Raw genomic sequence first — 22,531 nt, forward strand, 5'->3', positions numbered from 1 at the left:
AGGAGGAACCTTGTAATCATATCATAATTGACTTTTTGACTCTAAATTTGGCTGTATTCCAATTTGTATCTGGGCCAACATTGAGCCTTGAGCACGAACAAAAATCTCGAAAAGGTTACGCCTTAACTACCGACTGTTTCTTGAGCGTATGCCAAAAGATCTGGCTATGAAAAAGGGTCATGAATACTGATTTCCTGTAATCTCTCTAACTGAAAGTGTTAGCAGGGGCAATCTGGAACTCTCGGCTTAAATGTCGTAGACGTGATAAAAGTTACGTTATTAACAACTGGCAGAATAATCTTCAACCGTAATCACTCAAGGTGAGCACTTTGGACAAGTACAGCGATTGATTTCTTTCAGTGTAGAATCAGTGCAACATGCAAGGCATTAAAAATACAGATTTTTTTTACATCCTAGATTGGGAAGGTTGCCATGTCCCCTAATTTTACATACAAGTGACCTGAATACAGAACTGACACTGCACTATAGAAGTTTAGATGAAATTTGCTTAAAGGAAGGTGTTAAAATATTCATTGGGGTTATGGTTGAGCTTTTCCACCTTTGGCATTCTAGCAGACATTGACTTTCATTATGTTATATTCTGACCTGGTCACAAACTCTAACTGTTGGATTGGTACCCCCTCCAAGGTGGTTATATTTCACCAGTATTGGTTGGTCAGTGGGTTGATTGGGTTATATGTTTTGTTCAAAGACTAATTGTTTAGATTAATTAATCAATCAGAACTGGGTATATGAAAAGTTAATTATGACTTTTCATTGCTCTGACATGAAGTGCCACAAAGTCAAGCATCAACCTTATATGACTCCCTATTGGTGACTAGTAGATCTCATCATAGATCAATTTTGATCAGCTGAAATCTTTGACAGGTCAAACCTCTAGCTCTATTTTATGCAAATAATGAGTGATTGACATGTTGCCCTCTGACCTCCATGTTTGCTGTAGACACCGGCACTCGGGAGCTCATGTGTACCAGGTTGCCGTGGTACTCCTCGAACTGTGCCCCGCCGATGGAACACTGCCGGAAACACATCTCATTCTCTGTCAGTGTTCCCGTCTTGTCAGTGAAAACGTACTCGATCTGAGGAGAGAAAGAAGATTACTGTAATGAAATATTCTCCACAACAGAAACATCAACTAAGAGCCAACTGTTTGCATCATACCTTCAGTTACATGTACATCTGTTGACAGTCTAAAAAATCAAAGCTAAAACTAGTAGGTTCTTCCATTGACCCCATGACCTGGAATATCTGTCAGTTGTCACCACAATGTTGATAAATTACTAATTCTGGCAACTCTAAACTTCACTTCTTGTCATTCAGCAGAGAACATGACTAGCATATGGCAATCAAATAATGCCACAACATAGACAAGTGAAAAGCCAACAAAGAGACACACAAGCAAACAAACACACACGCGGAAAACAATACCTCTGTTCACAGCGGTAAAGACAAAATGTTGACTTGAAGTGAAAACGTTCTTACCTGACCCAATTCTTCATTGAGATCGGAGGTGTTGGCTTGAGCTTTCAAGTTATTCTTCTGTAAGAATACATGAGAGCAAACACAATACATTTAGCAATTATAATATATTACAGGGTGTGTGGACTAATCACAAGCCTCCATTCCTATTGGTTATACAGCCATAATGTCCTAACTATATGATGAAGAAGAAAGCTGTGCATTAATGCTTGCCATGAATGAACACTTGTAGGGATAATGGGAAGGGATTGGGTTCTTACTGTAACATTATAATGGTATCAAACGTTATTTAATAAGCATAAAAGTGGGTGCTATTATAATGCACTGTCTGCATCTCTGTGCAGTTTGAAATGGATTTTCTAGTAGTTCTCCCTCAGGGTGGGTCATTGACCCTTATTATCAAATAAGGAGATCAAAGTTTTTAATCCAAATCTAAAAACATTTGTCATCATTGAGATGTAGAAAAAAAATGACTCTAAATTTGTTTCATTATGTACCCTCCAGCACCAACCCTATTGTTTCATTTATAACCCATTGCCATCATTGACTTTGACCTTGAGGTTGCTAACCAGCATTAAGACCAAAGTCAATGGCAGAAATAGATTTTAATGGCACAAGGATTGCCAGTAAACTCCCCAGAGCTCCCCATTTAGGGACTGCATCACATAAAAATTTGATCCACGACTTCAGACATATCCATCCATGCTTGACCAAAGTGAATATAATGAAGAGTCGTAACAGACGTCACTAAAATTTCTATCATGATAACAAAGGAAAAATTTGTATTCTGCACATCAGTTCTGTACAAATTTGTACAGTATGCCATTCAGAAAACATCTTTGTTGTTATTTTTCTGATGAAAAGATTTTCAACCAATACATGTTATCGACCAATGTAGATCTCAACAAACAAACAAACAAACAAACCTTTGATCACAGAACTGCATGTACTTACTTCATCATACATTTCTATGTCCCAGCTGATGAAAATGGACCCCAAGAACTTCTGGAATTCTAAATAGGAAAAAGAACCTCATCAAGCATCACTTTATTAACTAGAATATTCCTTAGGTTTTCCACATCTTTGTGAAGGGTATTCATGTTGACCAATAATACACATAATAATAGTTACGTACTGATTGAAAAGCCGGTGTATTCTACAGAAGGGGATTTAATATCAGTTTAATACAGATTCTGGTCAAAACAGGTACAAACAATTGCAACATTAGTCAAATCAAGCATCACCATGTTAACTACAATTGTGTAGTTATGAGTTTTCCCACATCTTTGTGAAGGCCATTTCTGTTGACCAACAACACACACATTGTTACTGACTGTAAAGCTGGTGTGTTACATAGAAGGTTGTTTAATACAGATTATGGTAAAAAATGGGTATGACTGACATTAGTCAAATCAATAAAGGATTAAAATTCAGTGCAACTTGTAACATTTGTGAGACTTTGTTTATTGTATCCCATCAAAAGGCATGTTAAAACGTTGCTACCTACCCACAGTCACATACAGGGAGATGGGAATGACATAGTTGAATAGAACCAGGAAAGCCAGGAAATCCACCAACCCTTCAAGAAACTATAGGGATCAAATAAATCAAGTTAACATTTAGTGTACTAATTGTCTTTATAGACCATAGCATGGACATACATTTGTCAAGGTTATACAATCTTAGTGTCGTATGATTTTTAACGAGGCAAGGACAAAGATCTATTAATAGTATCATGGTTTATCACAAAACAGCTTAACCTTTTCAATCACAATATAAGCAAGTTCACTGTTTGAACTGAGCATTGTGGGTAATATGTCAAAGTTGACGGCCCCTGAGACATAAATTTTGTACGTCTGGACATGGTATCAACGTGGTATCAAACATAGTCTAGACAAGAGCTGTTTACAACTTAGGGGCCTTCACCTTTGAGATTGCACATACATGTAATGTCATACACAGTTGAAACATGTACAATGAAGCAACTTATTGGTATGACACATCCACATTCTGGATGCCCTGAATCTATAGTACTAGATGTAAATCTATTGTGCAACAAATGTGACCTAATGCTAAATTACCAATTTTGATTGAATTTAGTTGATTGATTGATTGATACTTACTATAGGCCTTTTCGAGGGATCCTCTCCCACATACCATGGCTCGCCAACACGGCTGATGTACCAGTATTTCAGACCGGTACATAGGGAGGTCTCAGCCACCAACACAAACAGGTAAAACAGAAGGTAGGTATTCATAGACCTGGCAGAGAAGGAAAGAATAAAACTGTAATCATGACTTAGAGTCAATAGATGCTGGTTTTTAGGAGGAATTTCATCAAATAGCATGAAAAATGACTCTGTAAAACAAATTTTTGACTGAAGTTTTGGTCTTCCTTGATAGCTTGTGGTGACTTACTGTACTCTGCTCGAAAATGTAAATGACTTACTTTTCTATGACTGATCTCTTTCCCAGCTTGGTGTGAGAGTTGAGGGCCATCTTGGTCTCCTGCCCGGTGTGCACTGCGACACCGTAGATGTAGGGGGTATTTTTGAGACGAGCTCCCCTCAACAGAATGTTCTCTGGTCCAAGAGTTTTCACAGCTACAGGTTCGTTGGGACTCTTCCAAATGTTGATTCTGCCCACAAATCTGTTGAAACAGTTACAGGAATATTATGTTTTCATCCCTAAAATCAAACTTATATAATCATGTATTTGCCTACAAACATAATTTTGTCAGGTCACATATCTATCCACCATCCGAAGAAAATGCATCCATGGCCAAAGAGATCTATAATTTAACGTCCACCAGTATAATGCACTCCTGCATATCTAAACTGTGCATATACCTGGGGGGTGCCGCACTTGAGATGTCTAACCCCCTCACCCCCCCTCCCCTCCACCCAGATATGTGTAACATGGCAGATGAATGTTAATGGATTCCGAGTCTAGTTGATAACGTTTTGCATTTTCTCTTTGCTTTACACAAACATGTATCAATGATGCAAGACTAAAAAATACAAAAATTCCAACTTAATGTACTATGACCTTTTAGCAATCTTGGTAGTCATAGACAAAAATAAACCAAAATGAAAGGTTGCATTTTGTGTGCTTCCAAATATGGAGGGAAACTGAATGAAAGCTTTGAATGTACCTGTAGAGGTCTGGCTCTGGTTCCTGACATTCGACGGATGCGTACAGACCCTTCAGCTCAGGGATAGTGTTGTAGTGTGCCGTGTCTGGCACAGAGGAATGGATCTGCACAGCAAACAATGAATAAATCTGATTCAATATTTTCACACCCAAAGAATCAAATACAACTTACAGAAGACAAGACAGTTAAAACATATTATATTGTGGTGAAGACTAAATTTTGTAAATCTGTTCACCCCCCCACAAAAAAAAATCAGATCTATCAAATCATAAGTGTTTACTATAAGTTAGTGTTCACATTTACTAAGTCAGAAAAATATAAAAAATATGCATATCTTCAGAATTTGGTTCAAACTAATTCTTTGAGCATAATAAATCACGGTGGAAATAATATCGTATATTAAACAAAACAACATACCTTGAGGTTGGTCTCGCCATCTAAGCTGGCGGTTGTGATGTGACAGTTGCCTTCAGGGTCGTCTGATGACAGCATCACGAGGTCACAGGGAAAACTCTCGTCTGAGTGGACCTTCACTATGTCTCCTACCTGCGAAGAATAGATCGAAATAGTCCACTTTTTTCAAAAATAAACTTTGTGCACATGTGCTGTACATTCATTTATTTTCACAGTGTTTAAAGTTTGCATTTGAAACAATCCAGAATCTGAAGTACTTTTAGTAATGCAGTGGAAATGTTTCTCTGCAGTGTCACATGTGCACATACAGTGTACAATCATATATCGAGTTTCCCTCCCAAACTTTGCAATAATAATCAAAGTCTCTCAGATTTAGTGCTTTTCCAGATTTATAGTGTCACCTATAATGTGCATACGGTGCTATGTCACGTTCGCAGGTAATATCAATGCCAATAATGTTAATGAAGAAAAGAGCTTTGATCAGACGAACCCTGATGTCCTGAGACATAATCTCGACCAGCTCATCCTGCCGTATGACGTGTACAGGACTCTTGTTGACTTCATTGTCAGCCTTGTGTCTCAGCCAGTCTTCATAGCCCTGCGTTCAAATGGGTAGAAAGATCATGGAATGAGTTCAGTTGAAATTTCATCTGTGTTGGTAGAAGTCATTCAAAGTTGAACAGTAAATTGCTAACACACACAAAAAAGTCAAATTTTTGTCAATTTACAGTTTGATTCAGCATGGGAAGACTTGTTTTTATGAACCTGATTCTATGTCTCCAGCCTTTAAAAAAAGTACTGGTATAATAATGATAAACCACTGCCATTGTACATGTGTACTGTATGATGCAATGTTGCAGTTGGTGTGTTATACCAAAGGGTAGTAATACGGGCAGATCGAAACAGAATCTGATACAGAAATATGATAATAGACTTGTCAAATGCATGGATTTATGAATTACAAAACAGTTACTTTGAAGTGATCTATCTCCATACCTTCATGACAGCTGAGAGTCACAGAATACCACAAAATCAATACAAATGAAAGCTTTCCTTTCAATTTAGGGGAATGTTCTACAAATTAGTACAATGATAGGTTTAGCAACAAGTTGAACACAGGGCTTAGAGCTAATTGGATTATCAAGCTGCCAGAGTCTTGTAATCTTTTTTAAAATGTACTGTTTAAAAGTTCAACTTGATACAATTAAGTGAAGACAGACTGCACAAGTCCCACCTGTTTGATTGCTGTAACAAAAACCACAAACACCAGTGGCATGATGCTGGTGACAGGACTGACGGGCGTGTCATCTCCTAGCGACAGCTGTAAAATGAACCAATGACGTCTCAGCTTGTACATTCAAAACATTCATTAATTTCATTCACATCATCAAGCAAAAAGATTAAACAAAAAAATTACTGCTATCTACTTTGATGAAGCCCTTTACAACCCTCCCTTCTCCTAATGAAGTTGTTTTCAAATACAGTTACCAATATCTACGAATCTTCCCAATCAATAAGGAGCTGCCATCTTTATCCATCAATCAAAAGTTGAAAAGTTACTGGAACAGTTACAAAGATCATCATGATCATCAAGCAAAAAGATGGCAGAAAAGGTTCCATCCACTTTGATGAAGTCAGTACATCTATGTGACTTAAAGTTTGTACATTTTAATTATTGTTGTCACAGACCCAAGGTGCCTTTTCTTTCTTTATTACTGCGATTAAAAAAGGTCCTGGGGTGACCACACCTCTAACCTGACATTTGATAACTAATGTCAGACCACTGCAGAACTGTAACCTACTGCCAAGATAGGTACAGTAGTCAATGCTTCATCATGTCATGCTCCAACCAGAAGATTAATGTCAAACATCTAACATCTCTATCCATTAATTAAAAGTTGAAATTAAAGTTACTGTTACATGTTTGTAGTGTCAAAAGCACTCAGCACATTTTGGTCTTAGAGTATTGCAATTGTTACACTCCAGTGGGTGGTTGCTGAAAGCAATCAGTTTCTTCTGGAACTTCCACATACCAGCTCTAACTACAAATCTAGTAGGTTCTGGCAAAAGACATTTTACGGATCAAGTGATTCAGGCACGGATACAAATAGGTCTATACGCCCACGTTTGTTCTCTAAACGCATCTCCGAGAAGAGGGTCGTACTTTCTCAAGGTTGGGAGGACCATTTCTTTCCAGAATCAAACTAGCATCAAACAATCATTCCCAATTCTTTTGCCATGCGTCCCACTATTAATAGTTCATCTCTTTAACACAGTGTTTCTTTGTGGACTAGCAGCATAACAAAAGAGCCCAACAAACTCAGAGACATAAAATATATGGTAGGGAAGATTTAGATCTCAATAACATGGTCTTAAATTTACTGGAAGGCAGTAAAGGCTGTTGTAACAGTCTTATCTATAGTTGAACAACAGCTTACAGCGAATAAAGAGAACCTCCCTACTTTGGACACAATAACCCTGGACACCATTCAGACCTAATCAAGCCAAATCCCACATTTCTTTATATCTTGGATCTCCTCAATGACATGTACATTAATTTTGTACTTTCTATTATTCAGTACTAGGCCACAACAAGTAAACTCTATGGAGGACATCAGCTGTATGTACTGGTAAAACTCAATAAAGTGAAATTGTTGAGAAAGTAGTATTTACCTGGATGATTCCTACACACAGAAAGTAAAAGTTTGCTATTCTTCTGAACTGCTCGAAAAGATTCTTGGGGATGAAGTTCCATGCTGTGTACTGGAAAGGAAAAGGAACACAATGAGGCACTTGGTTAATACAACATCATTTATGATACCTTATACTTTTGTAGCTGAACAATATACATTGGAAACATCTCTGAATAACTTCATCAAGTTGGTGAATAACTTACTGAGTAACAAACTTCTTTATTCACAACGAAGGAAATCATAACAGCTGGTGTTTCAATCATGTCTGTCATCTTCTTCAAGGCAGTAATGACTTGTTCATTTTACACTGCAGCTAACAATAAAGCATTGCCACATACATACTAATAGCCACAAAACGAATTCAAAAACCAATAAATAAAGGGTCTTTTAATATGTAAACTGAGTCCAGAACATCTACTACCAGAAGAGTACAACAATAATGGAAATTACTGTCATTGTGTCAGGTAAGAAATTACTCTGTATACATTGATTCTATAATCTATGTTTCTTTATTATCATCATGGGTGGTTAATAGTAACTGTTCTTGTTAATAAATCTACCAATTATAGAGTGAAAAGAAATCTTTTGGGTCATATGTGCCTGAGGAATGACCATCTTGATTGGTCTGTCCACAGTGCTGAAATGCACTCCAACCAATGCAGAATCTCCTACCATGTTCCTCCATGTTAGATTTATAAATTTTCAACTTTGTTCATTTTTACCTCATTTAGTCATTCCTGTTAGTTCTGATAATGACAACAGAAAAACTGTAAAATGTTAGTGCACATTTTGAAAATTTTTTGGTGGTTCTACGTTCCCAGTTTTCAGTAACCGCACTACAAAATCATCGCCCTGCCAACAGTAATGTTCCAAAAAAAATCTTTCAAAATATACGCCACTTTTACCCCTACGACAATTTAAATTCCCTGCGAACCTGAATGAGTTGACAGTACATGATGCATCTGTGTGACATGACATTACACTTTTAATGTACAGTGAACAAAACTCTTTCCTAGAAAACTCTCAAGAGACCCAAAGTCCTTAAGCCCTAAGCATCCCACAGCAACACTTACAATCTACAAAACAGTTTCTGACCATGACCCATTCCGTAACAGACACTAAATCACTATTTCCCAAAACGTACTTTATCCGATTTTGAAACACTTGGTGGATTCCAGGTCAAAATTAGCATTGAGGTACAATTCAGGGATAAGTGAATTTTCCACGGCATAAACAATTTATCAAGTCAGAAAGCAATGCAAGGGGGTTGATAAAAAAAGGTACATCAGCAAGTTTCTTTGCAAGCGAAGTGTCTACTATAAAATTTACGTGACCTGTGTTGTATATCAGTGTTAAGGGGTCAGCACAGATATTTTTCATGAGAGATAAATGAATTAATAATAGTGCTCTGTTGAAGATTTGTGCATTTTTACAGCTCAGAATTGTTGTGACCTAGATTTCTTTATTGAGTCATCTTAAAAAGGTGATTGCAGAGTGCCATTCTTTAACTTATGTCCTTCAGCAAGTCCAAGTACCGTGAAAATAGCCATGAAGGCGTCATGCTCTGATACTTTTTATTATCATTTCACTATAATCATAACAAATCGGGCTACTTTTTGGACATTTCTCACGTAGTGGCAGTTAATCTCCTGTTTGTGGCAATCTGTGTCAATCTTACCACAATAACTCCAACAGCTTTTACTTATGATCATTAACCATCTCCCTGCTGCCTAACCCCATAAACAATACAAATTTGGTGTCAAATGACTAGCTTAGCAGGCTGATGGTTAAATACTGAATTAAGATTGGATACTGGCACTTGAAATGGGGTATGGCGGCAAAAACATTAGCTTATACCAAACATCAAATTAATACATTAATGACAAATGAAATTTCTTAATACTGAACATGATTAATTCCAAGTTCAGTAGTTTACAATTACTCTACAACCAAATTTTGAAAACAAAAAAATAACCACATGTTCAACTAGCTTCGTGTTTGATTCCTGGCAGAAGTGAAAAAAGAGGAAATAAGTCTTAGTTTGAAGGTTACTACATGTATACATATATCTATGGGTCATCCATGGGGGGCAATAAAATTCTACACTAATGTAGAGCTGACACGTGAGACCTTTGACCTACATATGGCACTTCTTCAGTTTTGATTAGTGACCTTGGCCTAGCCGACGGTCATTTGTTTTACTGGTTGCCTTTCTCCAACTACCCAAGATTAAGCTAGAATGACCATCTGAAAAATTAATTATAATGGATCTCTCCTCTGGTAGAAATTAGATCAGTAGTTCGATCTGGCAGAGCGGCTACTGCATACAGGCATCAATATGTGCATCTTTTTTTAACGCTATACTGCAAGATACAAAATTTCTTCATACTGATTCAATTTGAATACAATACAGTAACTGTAAAAGACTTCAAATTTAAGTTCACTGTGATTTGATTTCATGGTAAGGAAGAAATGGAGTGTTCAAGGTGGTTTCAATAAGTTTGTGACTACACTATCGTCACATATTGTACAATAATGGAAACAACAAATTTCCTGGTGGTTTTAAGTTTGCGATGAAGCGGTCACTGAGAAAACTGCAAACATAAAACTGCGAAAATATCAAGAATTACAGTACTGCACTCAGGAATTGGGATTTGGCAATGGCATTGAGCTATGAGGGAATGTACCAATTTTTCATACTATATGAAAAAGCCCTGAGTCATAGTTCTAGAAATGTACCTTAACCCTGTGTCTAACAGTCAAAATCACATCAGCCAAATAAATCACACTGACATTGTACATTTTTGACAATTTTGACCATCTATTGTTAAAGTGTGATGTAATTTGTATGCATGACACAGTGCACTACTGTTTCGGCCCAGATTTTCATTCCAATCAAGAACAGGAGCAACACAATTGGGATCAAAGATGAAAATTGATTCTCAGATTGAATGGAATCAAGAGAGCAATACGACATACCCTGGGTAGTGTATTTTCCATTCCAAAGCAAATTTTACATTCTACCGGCTTGGAAAATAGGCCACAAAAGCTCTTAGCAAGAATAAAATCGATAGAAATACATCATAGTTTCACATACTCCCTTTCTAATACAAAGCATTAAAACATGTCTGATAAAATGAGAAGACAATATAGATTGTAAGAAACTTTTTTTTAGAAAAAAATTGAAATACCCAGAAATAGATGGATGTTATGATCTACATGTAACTTATGGCCAAAGGGCCCTTTTGTGTCAGACCACTGAAGAACTGAAGTCCCATGGTATTTGAAGCTGCGCAACAAACCAAAAAATGTAAACAGCTCTTTAGATAAACTTGCTAAATACTATCCATTGCTTGTTTCCATTTGTAATATTTCATATCAAGTTATTCCAGCACACTTGTTTGTTTTCTATCTTCTTATTTTTGTATAGTGTGAATGGTATTCTTATTGCTTCACCAAGCTTTCTACTTGCAAATAGTGTAAGTTGTACAATGTAGTTTCAGTTACCCTTCTACCTTCCTCAGGGCAATACTGACTTTAGCTAGTTTCACTCTGCACTGAAGCCAGGTGTGCTGTCAATGGCGGCAGAGGGTCCAACAAAACATTAACAAAAAGGGGCTGCAACCACTGAGAGACCAAATATTTGTTTTAATTTACAATTTGCATTGCATTTTGCTGTCTTTTGAATCATACTTTTACACCATGCATTATATTTCAATTATAATATCAAGGGTCACACAAGGATCCAATTTTGGTCACTCCATAACGGTCGCTCAGCGATCGCGGCCTACTGGAAAGGGGCCCTAATAAAGAACTTGATGACACTTTTCACATTTCACTGGGGTATTGTAATGCCAATACAAGGACGATTACAATGCTTTAAGTATTCCCTGTACCTTTGAGGATGTTATCGTGTTGTCAGGATATTCCTCTGGTGCTATGTAGACCTCAGTGCCTGCCCATGGTGCCTGGCGGTTTGCTACGTAAATTGTACGCGACTCTCCGGGAGGTATAGCCTCAAGGCCCTGCAGAGTAAGAAACAACAACAACAACAACATTCATCAATCTCAAAAACTGAAAAACATTTCTTAGTTTTCAACACTTTCGATAGGGATATATCAATAGTCTCATTTAGGTCCTATGTAGGAAACAGCAAAAATATTCATCAATCTTAAAAACTGAAAAATATATCACAATTCTCATCACTTTCTACAGGGGTAAATCTATATATTTAGCCTAAAGACCCGGCATAGGAAGGAACAAAATCATAATCAACCTCCAAAAGTAAAAAAGATAAACTAGCAAAGAATATCTATTATCATTTATCACTTAACATAGTATACAGAAAAATTATAGTCCCAAGGCGCTTCATATAGGAAAGAACAAAAACAATCAATTTCCAAAACTGCAAACCGATAATGGCCAAAAAAATATCTTAATCATCATCACTGTCCACATGGATACATATAGGAAATGCTACATTATTGCTAAAGATTGACCTCTTCTGAGTTGTTTTGACTCATCGTAGTCTAACGTAGTAGTAAACAAACACGTAAGCTCTGTTACAGTAACAGTCATTCTTATGCATTGCAAAGGATTTGTAATGCATAAATTTTGTTGATAGTCTGGAAAAATAGCTACATATTCATTTATTAGAACTCGTAGTAAACAGGACAAAAAACACATTTTATACAAGGAAAACAAAACAATCCAAATCTTCTAGTTTGAGAATCGATGTCAAAATGTCAAATCAAAGGCCTAAAACTACAAGAAATTAAAAAAACATTTACTGACATGTATTGGTTGTTATTACTATTAGATAAAATCATAATCAAAAACTGGATTCTACTACTAATGTTACAGTAAGTGTATCATCCTTATAAAAGTGATCGATTTTGATAATAACATTTAAGGTCGTCACTAAAGGACTCTAAATAGCGCTGTCAAAATTCATTACTAAATTCCTATAACATTTATATTGCAGTGGAGTGCCATTCACTGTCTCCTTTCTATCATATAAACTAGGTGAATAAAAGCTGTACCATAAAATAACAGAATAATAGCCCAATGAAGGAGATTGATTTGTAAATGGCCAATATGGCAATATTGACAATATTCATTCACCCTCCTGCAAATATCATCTTGGGTTTTTCTAAATACAAATATAATAAACCTACTTGCTTATAATCAATACTTTTACATAATTGCTGAAGATCCAGGTGAATTTTTGGGTCAAAGAATTAAGTTGCTAAGGCTGAAAATTGATTATCGTACACACACACACACACACACACACACATACACAGACACACATATTGCAAACATCATTTTCAAGATCAGCCCTAGATTAAGTTCAATGTCAAGTTGCCAATACAATTACATTGGGATTCAGAAAAATATCATCAGATTCTGAAGATTGAATCAGAATACTTCCCTCCAGAGTTGAGTACCCCTATTAGCAACACCTTCGTAGCAAATTATAAAAATCAATTTACGTTTTTACCTATCCTGTTCACAGAAAAATCAACTAAAAGGCATGATGAAATAATCTTCTCAACAGAATGTCAGCAGAAGTCAGATTTCTACTGTACAGTCTCTTTGCAAATGGAGCACAATCTAATGACTTGCCTGGCCAGCATTTACCGTGCAGAGCAATTACTCCTACTATCTTCTATACCACACAGAGCCATTTGGTTTGTGCATATTTATCAACATGCAAAGTAAATGTGACAGGGGAGCATCCGACTTTATCAAATACTCATTAGCTCACCCGAGCCATTATCTCCCAACATATTATCGCTGCAGCATCCCCTGATAAAACTCATTTTCTTCCACTTCACCTTGATTACTTGGCCGGGGAAGGGCACCACGGAATAACTCAACTGGACTGGACTGAAGAGACTGCAAAGTACCATTAACGGGTAGATTGGAACAACATTTAGGAAAGAAAACGCAACTGTTACTGTAAAAAAGTTAAAGGTAGTCCTATAGCCTTTCATAGGCCGTAGGGGCAGTGGGTTGTTATCCACTGTGTCTAGGACTAGGGCACGCTATTGGAAGGTGGTGCCTATCCCTCTTAGTCCATTTGAATCCCTGAAATTTAGCTCTTACAAAATAAGGCAGTTATACAGTAAATTTCCCATTACCATCAACTGCGAAAGTCCAAATCGTTTTGGTTCAGTACCTTATCCTCGCCAAGGACACAGCGAGTATAAAGGACAGGCATTGAAAGGTGTTGTGTGAAAAAACATTTTAAGCTCCACAAAAAAGATGATGAAAAATGTAACGTTACATTTGACAGAAAAATGGCTGAGAGCACATATGAAATATTTCTTTCACTCTTCGAGCAAATTTCATCCTAAATTTCAGCTTCAAATTTGTATAGTTTACATAAACAGTTTTCAATTTTTGCCATAGATCAATATGTAACTTTTACTAACGTCATCAGTCCCGAATGATTTGTGATAATTCTTGCTAGTAACAGAGTTCAGTGAACGAACACACAAAAATCAAATAGGCATACGGTCTTGTACAGATGTTTCAGACAGCATCCGCTATCTTTCATCAGTGACTGCGAGTGAACCTGAGTTCATTGAACTTTGTTCTAGTTAGGATTAATTAGTGTACTTGGTTGTATAAAAGATTTATTGTCTAAACCTGTTGTATTCCTTGTTTCATTTTAAGCCATCACGAGTCACAACTATAATTCACTTATTGACGGGGAATAGAACCACGCCCCCCGGCAGTTTTAGCAATTACTGCGTGATGTAGTGTGCAAAAGATGACATGGGTGATTATTATAAATGTGTTTGGCTTATCAACACTACAATTGAGCTATGGCTTTGTTGTTATATCAAGGTTCTGCATGGCTGCTGCACTGAAGGGAAGCAAAAATTGCCAGAAAAATTGCAGAAAAGTGTCAAAATATTTGATTAGTGCTAAAGTATCGCCTGATTAAGAATAAAAGTTAATAAAATACAACCTGACCTTCTCTTAAAAATGGATGAAATGTTATCCAATGATATGCTTGATGGAAAATAGAGATAAATAGAGACAACTTCCACAGTAATATATATTTGGGAAGTTCTGAAATGCTTTCCAATGACATAGAATACGGAGTTAAGAGTCAAAACAGCAACATTTAACATGCACTATATAGGAAGGTGATGAAATACCATCAAATGATAAAGGATATAAAGAAATACCATCCAACAATCACTGTATACGAGTAATGTATTGTCTATTGTATGTCATATAGTTGTTTTACGCAAGCCCTGGCATTAAGGGGCTAAAGGGTATTGTAATAAACCAAATGCTATATCCAGATGCATGGAATATGGACAGGAGAACTGAAATGCCATCCAATGACGAGTTGTCATAAAATGAAGTAAAGTTTGGAAGCACTAAGTAATATAGTTCTGTTCAACTTGCACATCCTTCTCACAAAAGTTACATAGCTTGAATACTGCAGTACGTCAAGAAATGATGGCAGTATTTTTTGTTTTCGGTTTCACACCCCAAACATATGTTGTGTTGCATTATACTACTATGGCTGTTTCAATCGCAAAGTAACCCTCCTACCGTGAAATTATGTCTCACAAACTGAGATCAATGCACAGTATTGCAACATTTAATTCATTCCCTTTCTTTTCCTTTGTACCTCTTTCTCTACTAAGGCTTTGGAAATCCAGACCGTTGGCATTTTAATTCTACGTGACAATTACAAAATGGTACTCGATGTCTCGAGGCGTTGGACAGACGCCAAAGAATTGACAAATCAATTTGGTGTTATTAACATGGATGGTGAATCAATCTCTTGGCTCCCGTCGGGATTTGTCAGGCAAGTGACCTTAATTTTCCTTCTGTCCCCGTTTTCAGACACTTCTTGAGCAAATGTTCGTTTGCTGCGTTCCATTGAAAAGAACATCTTACAACTTACAAAATGTAAGTAAGGCCCCTGGGCATACGTACAATTGCAAACTAACAACATTTTAATCTTGGGATAGTCATGATCGAATGTGTCCTGCAAAATTCAGCTGTCTTCTTACAGAAAAGGCAGACTTAGATCATTGTCGCCTGTTAGTTCTTACATTACCGGCTTGACAATCCTACAACATCAAAATCATACCACAACCTACGACAAAAAAGGTGACCGTAACATATTGAAATTAAGTCAAATTAAATTGTTGTTCCTCAGATTTCAAAATATACAAAATGTATGTATGCTGACCTGGAAGATAAGGAAGATGTTTCTATCTTAGTACACAGTTTCAGGTAGTGAACATACTGCGAATCTAGTTTCAGGTAGTGAACATATAACAAATGTTCTGTTTAGTTTTAGAATTGCTTAAATCGAAAACTTAAAGAAACACCAAAACCTCCTTTCCCCTTCCACTACAAAATTAAGTCCTCGCAAAAATACATATTAAATTTTACAATAGTCAAGAATCTTAAAATGTCTCAAATTCAAAGCAACAAATTTGCTTGGCGTGATCAGACATAGACAAGTTTTTTCTGGCAGATGAATTTGGGACTCGTGGCCTTGGTACTAATCATTACCGATCACCAGTGAAAATTTATTGACCATGACATTGGGCTTTACAGGCCAAATCTTCCCTCTGACAATTAGTCAGGAGTGACTCATTATCCAAATCCATACAGACAAAACACAACCTTCCATCAAAACATGCTGTTTACTTATACCGTTTAACCTTTTTGCCAACTTGTATTGTAATCTGCCACTTTAAAGAAGCTGCTGGGGGAGGTTGCATTGTGTCAGCTGCCAAGTATTCATGCATTAGAAAGAAACTTGTTTCTTAGGTGTGTCTTATGACCAGTCTCAAGAAAACAATTCTTAAAATAATCCTGAAAAGTCTTTTATTACTAATCACATCATCATCATAATGGGATACTTACATGTCTTCATTAAAAATGACAGTCAAAAATTTTAACAAAGTGGCCTTTCTTAAAAATAACCTTTAAACTATACAGTATAAGACTTAGAAGTCTTCCTTGTGTAAATTTGTACAACTGTGTTAGTCAGAAATGACTCACTATCAAAATTCTACAATAATACCAGCCTACTTAAACCCTCTCACTATTCATTTGTGCTATAACCAATACAAATTTGTACATGCCACAACAGTGAGTTGAAGGTAAAAACATGCCTCCTAACAATGAAAGACACTCCATGATAGATTATTTCAGATAATGTTCCAAGATGTGTTTTTCTGGCAGTTCCCTCGTATTGATTCTTCACCCATGCTGACTTTTATGCCGTAACCAATGCAAATTTCATGCTTGGCGGGAGCCATAACGGCAAGACGTTTAGAGAAGCAGCTTCGAGATTAGAAAATCAGTTTCCCATAAGGCAACCTACGCACAATAGAAGGTCATCTGTACCCATCCAAGGACATCATGACCCAATTGGGCTCCGCAAGTCTATCTGGGAAATGATATCCTTGAGATTATCGGTTAGCTCGGCGGTCCCTAACGTCCATCAAATCCTTCCTAGGAAGATTGCTTTTAATCCGTCACATAATGGCTTGTCATACTTGATGATTACAAAAAGACCGATTGGTCCTGGTAGTTGGTGTGCTGCAATTACAAAAGAGCTTTCCACGTTGTGCAGCAACTTGGACAAAAGCCCAGATCCTATATACATGTCGTCTATAGCGTCTACCGTTATTATAGTAATGGACATCAATCAAAGAACTGGTCACTTCTATCACATAAATGGCTTCATACAGCATTTTACAATGGATGCAGACTGAACTGAGTACCTTTTACCCTCATTATGAGGCTGAAAGAAACATTAAGGCTTTTCAAAACACAACAATCTCTCTGAGCTTTTACCATCAGCAAAACCTCCAAAAATCTACATTGCTACTAAAAGCATTAAAACCACTTACCATTAAAAATGCGATACTAATCATTAGCCATTGCCTCCAAAGAAGTCAAATGCCCCAGTAATGTACTCAAGATCATATAGACATCAGATAGTCCATCATTCAAAAGACAAGACATTATTTTACATTATCGTATCTGTGTGTTCCTCATATCAATCAGCCTCTGGGCATGAGTTTGCAAATAGAAATACTATATTACTGTAACTTTCTTTACTTCTGCCGTTGTTTTATCTTTCAAAATAGAAGGGAAAAGGAGGTTTTTGTGGTATTTCAAATCTGCGATCATTGAAACAATTAAAAGTATCATAGTCATACAAGGAAGACATATTTTGAGATGTCATAAATTTGCATTTGAAAGGTCACCGCAAAAACTGAGAAATCAAAACCACAGCAAAAGTTCACGGCTTTACAGTATCAAAATATATCCGCAGATTGTCTGAGGACGGAGGCTGATTTACTACAATGACTCAGCAGCCTGGGGACGGACAGAGTCCCAGGCAATATAAAAGCCTTCAATAAACCATGCTCTCTAATAGGCTCAATCTGTGCTCAGCTGGTTCCAAAGCACCAGACTGTTGAAATCTGGCATTTATGGCAAATAATGCCGCGACCAGCTTGCAGTATATTACTTTTAGGCTAGGCTGGGTTAGTTGCTTGGTTAAGAGAAAGCATTTACTATGATTTAGGAACAGAAAATCCAGGAAATATAAGCTAGAGCTTAAGTATCAAAGCCCCAGACTGTTGAAATTTGGTATTTGTGGCAAATAATGCCGCGACCGGCTTTCGTGATATTACATGTACTTTAAGGCTGGACTGGGTTAGTTTCTTGGTTGAGAGTAAGCTTTAAGGAACAGAAAATCTAGGAAATATAGCAAGAAAGAGCTTATCAACAAAGACACACGCTGTTGAAATCTGGCATTTATGGCAAATAATGCTGTGAACAGCTTTTGGTATAACACTACTAGGCTAAACTGGGTTAGTTTCTTGGTTGAGAGAAAGCTTTAAGGAACAGAAAATCAGGGAAATACAGCAAGAAAGAGCTAATATATCAACAAAGACACACGCTGTTGAAATCTGGCATTTGGCAGTTATGGCAAAAACAGCAGCGACCGGCTTTTGGTATAAACTTTTAGACTGAACTGCTTTAGTTTCATGGTTAAGAGAGAGCTTTTAGGAACAGAAAATCTAGGAAATATAGCAAGAAAGAGCTTATCAACAAAGACACATGTAGACTGTTGAAATCTGCTATTCATGGCCAATAATGCCACGGCCAGCTTTTGGTACATTATTTCTACTAGGCTGGTCACTGCTTTAGTTTCTTGGTTGAGAGAAAGCATTCAGAAACAGGGAAAGCCAAAAGAAATATATAGCTAGAGCTTATAAGAATCAGAGCCCAAGACTGTTGAGATCTGAGATTTCTGTAAAATAATGCTTTGACAAGCTTTTTGTATGATCTAGGCTGGACTGGTTTAGCTTATTGGTTAAGAGGAAGCGGTTACTTTGATTTAGGGATTGAAAACCCACCTACACAAATCCATTCCAGGCTGGACTGCTTTATATTCTTGGTTGAGAGAAAACATTTAGGAACACAAATTCCAGAAAAAACAGCTTAGATATGGAAGTACTAGACTTACATTTCTTATGATATGTCATTCTTTGACTGGCTTCTTGGTAGAAGACGTCTCTAGACCTTTGAGACTAAATCGTACTGAGCTCAAATTCTGGCCATTCTGTCATCGTGACAGACAAAATTGGTGTGTCTAATTTGAAAAATATTAGAAGTACGGTCAAATGGGTTTGCTGGGGTGATGGAACGAAATCTTACGCTACTGTGAAATGTTCACTGTGGATATATTTTTGCAATATTTCTGGTGACCTCTCCACCGTGAAATTATGTCACTGCAAATATGTTTCCAATGTTATCCCTACTAAAGGATTGTTTCAACCGCTAACTCAAAACATTGCATGAAATAAAACCACCGCAAAAGTAAATGCATGGTAAATGCATTTACTGTACCAGGGTTTTTTTCTAGAAAAATTGAATAAGAGGGAGCAAATTCTGATGTATTTATGGAAGAACCCATTGCTAAGTGAAGGCAGTATGCTGGATATTAAGCTTAAGTCTGAATTTGACAAGGGGGCGCTGCGCTGAAACAAGAGGGTGCAGCACCCCTCTTTCCTGATTTAGATGGACCCCTGCTATACCGTACTGCATTCCCCAGGCCTCAGTTTGGGTTGTGTAGGTGCCATAATTACTACTAGGTGTCAGGTCCCGGGGCGACCACCTGATACGTCTGCCTTGGTGTATGTAAATCTCATCCTATAAACAACTGACAGCACACTACGTCTTGCAACGTAGCACAGACGTACATTCAGGAAATTGCATTCTTCATCTTTCGACATGTCAGAATTCCAATTAGAGCATTGTGTCTGCAATATGTTTTCCTCACTCTGTAGCAGGTTGGACAGGGGTGTGGCAAGTGCTATCTATCACCAGTTGAATCAGGACTATCTACAATGTATATTGTTTCACATGTGTTTTATTTTGCTAAAACTGTGGAAGGCGCTCAGCACCAAGGACAGGTCTGTTTTCCTGTGTGAGGGTGATTAATTGTGGAGAATCAACAGGTTTAAAATATTTCTTGCTGTACTGATAATGATACTAGTGTTCTCTAGTGCATTACAAAGAATTTGATATCTCATTGTTTTGCATGCATTGTGGAAGGTGTTCAGCACCAAGGACAGGTCTGGTTCCGTGTGAAAGGATGGTTAGTTGTGGAAAAAGGTTGTAAAAAGGTTTCTTGCTGTAACGATAATGAAGACAAAGTGCATGCCCAAAGATTTGATGTACTCTATCTTTGTTTTGCATGTATTGTGGAAGGCGTTCAGCACCAAGGACAGGTCTGTTTGCGTGTGTTTGGATGGATAGTTGTGGAAAATCAACATGTTAAAAAGGTTTCTTGCTGTAACGATAATGAAGAGAAAGTGCATAACCAAACATTTGATATCTATTTGGTTTGCATGTTTTGTAAAAGGCGTTCAGCACCAAGGACAAGTCTGTTTACTGTTTGTATGAAGATCAACCTGTTAAAAGGCCGGCTAGGGTTTCTTGCTCTAATGATAATGATATTCTGTAGTACACGACCAAAGATCTAGATCTTTGCATGCCTGTCCTTGGTGCTGAATTAAAAGAGGCTGTTGTACAGATACAGAGGGAAATACCAAATTAACAATAAAAACAAAAAATCACAGATCAATGACACTGAATGTAATGAAAAGATACTGTTCCATCTTACCTCCTATTGAACCTCATCAATTTCTACTTCCTTTTCAAAATCAAGTATTCTTTTAATGACATTAGATAATTAACAGAATGTAGCTGCTCTAAGATAATGATCAGTAATTGAGAAATGATGATAATATAACACGGGATTGACTGCAAGGATGCACAGCTGAACAGCTACATGCCTTTTAGCACACTCTACCTCCATGAGGTCTATGCTTTTGTTCCATATAATCAAATCATTATTGTATTGATCTATCATTTTCTGCACTAAGCATGAATAAGCAACTAAATGCAGCAAGCATTCAAGTTACAGAAACATACATACCAGCCCTAGACACACTGTTACACTCTACAGACTGAATTACATCACCTTCTTAATAGCAAAATAAATATAGAGGAATGAAGCCAAGTGTGAAACATGATCGTGAAACACTCAATGTGACATGACTATGATATAATATGAGAACTCTCTTATACTGTGCATTAAAAAGAACGTGAAAGTATATTTCAAGACATAGAGGTGTGAAATTTCCATTACTGCACGGCTATAACTTTTGCTCTCATACTATTGTAAATTCTAACTTCGTAGCACTTAAATTTTGCAGTCGTGAAAATAGAGAGCTGTACCTTTAAGTCTGTGGCCGAAACAATGATAGTAACACAATGGAAGGATGAACATACACATGCATGTTTACAGCGTAAAGAGCTAAAGCAATGAGAGGTCACTGTGAATACTCAAAAACAAAGAACATTTCCTGTCTCACATCAACTGCTTCATGTACAGTTACTGTACTTGGATGGATTGGGTAAGAATGGGTAAAGGCAGGTTTTGATATCACATTGTCGATCAAAGTGACGTATTTTGACAAATGTGTATTTTAGATGAGTTAAGGGACTCCCATTACACTAATCAATCTCAAAGGACAGATCCTGTTGTTATATTTAGACCTATCAATGAGCGGCAAGGAGATAAAATCTATACATTTGCAGAGAATAAGACAGGCTTACAGATGAAAATCACATCTCTTTCATGGAAAAGTATCATAAAAATCTGCAACACGGGAATACTGCTCCCCAGTCCCACAGATAAAAATAGCTGCACTGAGTGCATGGCTATATTGCAGGGGTTCATCTAAATCAGGAAAGAGGGGTGCTGCGCCCTCTTGTTTGTCAGCCTAGCGCCCTCTTGTCGAATTCAGATTTTAGCTTATTCCCCAGCATACATGTACAGTTTTCCCTCAGCAATCGATTCTTCCAGGAATACATAGAATTCGCTCCCTTGCCTGTGTGTTCTCCCTCTTGTTTAATTTTTCTAGAAAAACCCCTGTATTGCATGGGGTATATTGGGAATTGTGGAATCACACGCACACATGCACCACACACGCACACACACATACTGAGGAAAGCTAAAAACAACTACATCTTGACTTCTGTCCATTACTGGCATAAGGGTTAAGCAATGAATTACATTTTGTCTTTAAACTTTTGTGCACAACATTTTTTAATCATTTTTTTAAATTACCTCATTCCCCATGCTAGGGTCTTTCTATCTTCCACTTTGTGATAAGAAGTCACA

The 22,531-nt window shown here is 37.1% G+C and overlaps 1 protein-coding gene across 7 annotated transcripts in view; it reads right to left on the reverse strand.

The window, feature by feature from the left end:
• Positions 1–22,531, reverse strand: part of LOC136423381 (phospholipid-transporting ATPase IF-like) — a 59,281-nt gene that overhangs the window by 16,876 nt on the left and 19,874 nt on the right. For all 7 annotated transcript variants that reach the window (XM_066411518.1, XM_066411521.1, XM_066411520.1 and 4 more), the window contains 12 exons: positions 11,658–11,786; positions 7,742–7,831; positions 6,303–6,389; positions 5,559–5,666; positions 5,072–5,200; positions 4,655–4,758; positions 3,950–4,150; positions 3,624–3,762; positions 3,008–3,089; positions 2,455–2,513; positions 1,504–1,560; positions 948–1,100 (listed from right to left, as the gene is read on the reverse strand). In XM_066411518.1, the coding sequence (XP_066267615.1) occupies positions 948–1,100; positions 1,504–1,560; positions 2,455–2,513; positions 3,008–3,089; positions 3,624–3,762; positions 3,950–4,150; positions 4,655–4,758; positions 5,072–5,200; positions 5,559–5,666; positions 6,303–6,389; positions 7,742–7,831; positions 11,658–11,786 (1,338 nt within the window). The remainder of the gene's footprint in view (positions 1–947; positions 1,101–1,503; positions 1,561–2,454; positions 2,514–3,007; positions 3,090–3,623; positions 3,763–3,949; positions 4,151–4,654; positions 4,759–5,071; positions 5,201–5,558; positions 5,667–6,302; positions 6,390–7,741; positions 7,832–11,657; positions 11,787–22,531) is intronic.

Source organism: Branchiostoma lanceolatum, chromosome 17 (assembly GCF_035083965.1).
Source record: "Branchiostoma lanceolatum isolate klBraLanc5 chromosome 17, klBraLanc5.hap2, whole genome shotgun sequence".
NCBI lineage: Eukaryota > Metazoa > Chordata > Leptocardii > Amphioxiformes > Branchiostomatidae > Branchiostoma > Branchiostoma lanceolatum.